A 5,371-nucleotide genomic window follows, 5' to 3' on the forward strand; every position below is an offset into this window, starting at 1 on the left:
GAACCCTGCTCCTTACCTCTACACCACACTGCCCCAACCCCACACTATCACTTTGAGAGCAGCCATGAGGGTTGGCTGACCAGGGGATGAGTTACAGTGTGGAGTCCTTTTAGGCGGTTTCTGCACACATAACTCCCTTGTGCTGTGTAGCTCCCTGTCACGGTGAGTCACACTTTAGTGTTGGGTATGTCCTGTTGTGTCGTCCCCTCGATCTGTCACAGTCTTGGCCTGGGAAACAATCCCCCACTCATTCACTGTGTACTGTATACAGGCACTGTACAGTACAGTAGCCCTGCAGTCTGTGACCATACAGCCATTTTTAAGGGCTGTTGATGTGATAAAGGTTTTCCTGCTGTGTTTAAATTCTGTCTGTGTGTGAGAGAGAGATATGGTACTTTTTATCACGTGTAACATGCAACAAAACTAAAATGCATTTGGTATCAGAGTTTGTACACATTTAACAACTTAAGTGTGACCTTTCATCAACAAAATTGGGAAATACAATCAAAATACTGTTACTTTTGTTACAGGGTGTCATATGGAGTGGTGACAACTGGAACGTGTGGTTATATAGCACTCAACATGTGCTAACTTGCCATGGCATACGACTATACTTTTACAAGTCCTTGACAGCCTGACGGATTAAACTGCTGGAGGCTTAGAAACGTCAGAATTTTGCTCAGATACACAACACGAAAGCGGTTTCCTTTCCACAAGAGTAAATGACAAGGTGTCCCTTTAAATCTGAAGAGGGGCGTGTGTCGGTGTCCCATTCAATCGTTATATGACGTATGAAACGGCATCAGCACCTGGCGTCTCCAGTCCTTTTTTCAACCAATCGCCATCACCTTTGAATTTTTTCTGCACGCGCACGGTGACAGAGCACAACTCAACTGCAATCCGCAGAAACTGGTATCACTCCGCCTCCCACTCTAACTTCACTTTTAATCATAAAAAAAGCGATGGTTTCACTGAAGTACCTGTTTCATCACAGTTTCAGTTACCTTGCTCTTGAGGTATATATACTTGCAAGCAAACCATGGAAATCCATGGTATCTAATGTAGAAATAGCAGCGATTTTATATCTAAACTATTGAAAAACAAGCTTTTTTACGACAGATAAAATGAACATATTAACACTTCAGTCGAGTTAGCAGGTAGCATATGCATTGTATTCATGAACACTTACATATGCACTCGAAAATGACGCAACAATCCTTTCATAATTTGCCTATTCTAGCGTTACGGCTAAAGTTACATAGAAAATGTTTGTCAAGAATATCATGTCTAAGAAAACTGGTAAAATATCTCCGCCTTGCTCTAGCGAACAGTCTGCAGTTTAAGGCCTTGTAAAAACAGATAACATGATCTACAATCATCATTTCCCTGTAGCTGCCCCAGTTATCATACATCTAAGTTGAGCTGGGTGGTTGGTGACGCAAACGTTCTTGTGACGGGCGTAAATTCGTTTGGTGACTTGATTGACATTACATTATGACCAATGAATTGGGGGCTATGAGCTGTTATCAAGAGTTGAGGGAGGCGGAGTTCTCATTGTTTTGACCTCTGAGAGCCGCATCACCGCCCACCCTTAGCCCGTGGCGGAAGGAAGCTATAAAACAGGACAGACGACTGCAGCTGAAACAGAATTGTGAAAACTCACAAGGAAGTGGGAGGAAATCTGCCAGCTGTCACAGAAAAAAAAAAAAACGCGAAATACCTAAAAAAAAAAAAATACAGCATAAGCAAAAATAGCAATCTACAGACGTCCACACGGAATACATTTTAAATGATTATATCAATAAATTGTTTATGAAGAACGTATTTATATCCACTTTTCTATTTGCACTAGTTGGCTTGATAACGTTGGCTAGCTGGCTACTTCAAAACTGCTGAAATCTTATCTGCCCTGATGTAAGTATTAGCTTCTGTTCTGCTTTTTGTTTTTATTTGAACACACAACCTGAGTGTGAGTAGCCGGAGTCAACTGGTGACTGTGAGCTGTCTAAACTTTATTCTGAAATATTTAGCCTGCTAATTAGTTAGCGTATACTAGCAAGGAGCGTCAGGCGAAGCGGGTATAACTTAGTCTGCCTCTTTAACGTTAGCAAACTTAAACTTGGTAAACTAACCTTAACTTAAACGGTTGACATTGGTATTGGTAGTTAGGCGTTAAATTGCGACTATCAGTTACGATACAATTGTTGGCTGTTAGCTAGGTGGCTAGGCTGCTAGCTAATCTGCAATTAATCGTGTTTGAGGCGTAGTATGATGCCTGTCAGTTGTGGAACGCGTTCAGCAAGTGAATATATCTGTTTTTGGAATATTAGGGAAAACTGTCTAGTTTAGTTAGTTATCTGTAATCTTGGGTTGTCGTTGATGGTTACTAGTCAGCCAGCTAGCTATGTGTGTTTTTCCCCAGCTGTAGCTTGCTGAGGAAGAAACTTGTTTAAACGTGCACATATTTTCCTTTTTAGTTTAGATCAATGCCATCGCCGATTTTGTGTTTGCTAACATTAGTTAGCTAGACGAGAGTTGAGTAAATAAGAGATCTGCAGGTAACCTTCAATAGCTAACAGCTAACGCGGACATTATGGCTTCAGCAAATCAAGGTTTCGGTGAAGGTGTTTGGGAAAGCAAAGCTCGCAGCGTTTAGCCTAGCCATCTCATATAGCTGGCTAGCAATTTTGGAAGGGGTAAGATGGTTCTGGTTCATTCGCCAGCTTGTGACGACTGACTAGGTATTTTCAGCGAAGACAAACGCGATAGGTATATTATGTAACTAGATCAGCTCCAGTGTCGCACTGTTTTGTGAAATTGTATTCGCTACCGTTAGCTTGCAGGCTAGATGTCTTTAGCGTTATCATCATGTTGATATCTTCCTGTTGGCGAACGCTTTTAGCTAGCGATCTTCTGCGCCAGAGTTTCGCAGCTTGATTCGCAGTTTAAATTCCTAATGCTTGGTAGCCAATGTTAGGTAGCTAGTCTAGCGAGATAAAGTGGTGTTTCTTAATGACGTTTTGTGTCGTGCTGTGTTTGTGTGTTTGAGAGATTTCGGTTGAGCTCGTAATTAGGTTTGAATTAATAGTTGATTAAACAGTGATCTGGATCTGATTACACTTGGTTAGCGTTCGGTTGCACGGCCATGTCTTCAATACGCATTTGTGGTATTAGGTGTAAACATGTTTTTCCACTTTATTTTGTAGCCACTCCTCAAAAATGCGTTATACAGATTGGTTGTTGTCAAGATTAACGTAAAGAATGTGTCCGGCATACCTAATTATGCAGAGAACCAGCGTCGATTAGTGCTTTTTTTAAAGATGAAAATGCCTAATGAATACTTAGCTACGCAAGCTGAACTGAAATTTTGAGTACGTATTGGTTCATAGGCGATCAACTCTCGGTACACACCCAGTCCTAATGGTCCATAATATAAAGGTTATGGCATTGGTATGGTAGTTTAATATACGTTGTCGAAGCAGAATTTATAATTCCATTAGCTACACCTTCAGGTTGGGGGATGAGCGGGCTGGCGGTGAATGAAATGATATATCACTTTTTAAGATGAAGCAGAATAGCCAACATTTTGAATGCATTTCTGTAGATGGGTGAGTGACTGTATGCTTGGCATGCTCGTGGCAGAGGAAATTGATTGAAATTACATTTTTAAAGGAAAAATGACTTTCAGGTCTGTCATTGAGGCATAAGAGAACAGTTCAGGTGTCACAGGTTGTGTGCAGCCCATGCAGTTTTAAATGTAATGTTGACTATGCTTTTTGGCGTGCACTCTGTACTGCTTCAGTAAGCCAGGTCCTGATCTGTTTTCTTTTTTCCTTCTGAAGGAACAGCGGCATTTGCCTGCGGAGCAACGGACATATTTCCTCTGCAACCAGCACTTTCTTTTTCTGATTTTTTAAAATTATTTTTTTTAATGAAGTTGTAGTTTCTTTGCTTGGCGCAGACCAAACGCAGCCTACACAGGGAGTCCTTTGCAGCACCCAGGGGAAAGTGCAACCGAACTGGGGGAGGGAAAAAAAACACAGGGGTTTTATTTTTGGCATCTGTGAAGTGCAGCAGCAGCTATGCAGCTCGAGATCCAAGTGGCACTCAACTTCATCATCTCCTATTTATACAACAAGCTCCCGCGGCGGCGCGTCAACATCTTTGGCGAGGAGCTGGAGAGGCAGCTGCGGCAGAAGTACGAGGGCCATTGGTACCCCGATAAGCCGTATAAAGGGTCCGGCTTCAGGTGCATCCATGTGGGTGAGAAGGTGGACCCGGTGGTGGAGCAGGCGGCCAAAGAGAGTGGGCTGGAGATTGAGGATGTGCGCCACAACCTGCCTCAGGACCTGAGTGTGTGGATTGACCCGTTCGAGGTGTCCTATCAGATCGGCGACAAGGGGCCCGTCAAGGTGCTGTACGTGGACGACAGCGGAGAGAATGGTTCGGAGCTGGACCGGGAGATCAAGAGCAGCTTCAACCCGGAGGCGCAGGTTTTCATGCCCATCGGGGAGCCGGCAGGCGCGGGGCCATCCCCAGGCTCCAGCTCCCCGTCACCCCCCTTTGGCCGCTCAGCCGCCGTCAGCCCCTCCTTCATGCCGCGCTCGGCGCAGCCGCTGACCTTCACCACTGCCTCGTTTGCCGCCACCAAATTCGGCTCCACCAAGATGAAGAGCAGTGGGCGTGGGGGCAAGGTGGCCCGTGCCTCCCCCACCAATCTGGGCCTGGCACCTGGCGGTCTGCTCAAGCAAAAGCCCCCGTCCTCCTCCTCCTCCTCCATGCACTCGCTGTACGGGCTGAGCCCCGCAGGGCAGCAGCCGCCACCCCCGCAGAAGGGCTCTGCCCTCTCCCCCAATGCCAAGGAATTTGTGTTCCCCAGTGTCCAGGGCCAGGGCAGCCCCAGCGGGGCGTTCCCCGGGGACGGCCCCCTCAGCCTCAGCCCACTGCAGTACGGCAACGCCTTTGACGTGTTCGCAGCCTATGGCGGCCTCAACGACAAGTCCCTCATGGACGGCCTGAGCTTCAGCCTCAGCAACATGCAGTATTCCAACCAGCAGTTCCAGCCAGTCATGGCGAACTAGCCGACATTGTGTGTGTGTGTGTGTGTGTGTGTGTGTGTGTGTGTGTGTGTGTGTGTGTGTGTGTGTGTGTGTGTGTGTGTGTGTGTGTGTGTGTGTGTGTGTGTGTGTGTGTTGGGGAGGGAGGGAGGGAAGGGCTGGAGTGTGTGTGGTGGAGGAGCGTATAATGCACATTTAGGAAAAACAAAAAAACCAACCAAGTGACAAGATCCCTGTGGTACATCAATTCAAAGCATAGGAGCCCAAGGGTGTTTAGGTTTCTGCCCCCTTGAGTTTTTTCTTTTTTTTTTTTA

General features: G+C 45.8%; 1 protein-coding gene across 1 annotated transcript; it reads left to right on the top strand.

Moving 5' to 3' along the window:
• Positions 1-1,637: 1,637 nt before the first annotated feature.
• Positions 1,638-5,081, top strand: LOC118794454 (protein Tob1-like). The gene is made up of 2 exons (XM_036552706.1): positions 1,638-1,914; positions 3,843-5,081. The coding sequence occupies exon 2, from the start codon at positions 4,083-4,085 to the stop codon at positions 5,079-5,081; it is 999 nt and encodes a 332-aa protein (XP_036408599.1). The 5' UTR covers positions 1,638-1,914; positions 3,843-4,082.
• The last annotated feature ends 290 nt before the right edge of the window (positions 5,082-5,371 follow it).

Source organism: Megalops cyprinoides, chromosome 19 (genome assembly GCF_013368585.1).
Source record: "Megalops cyprinoides isolate fMegCyp1 chromosome 19, fMegCyp1.pri, whole genome shotgun sequence".
In the NCBI taxonomy this organism is placed as follows: Eukaryota; Metazoa; Chordata; class Actinopteri; order Elopiformes; family Megalopidae; genus Megalops; species Megalops cyprinoides.

Bases quoted from the DNA above. Each gene is read 5' to 3' on its own strand.
- LOC118794454 (XM_036552706.1), top strand. From the start codon at position 4,083: ATGCAGCTCGAGATCCAAGTGGCACTCAACTTCATCATCTCCTATTTA.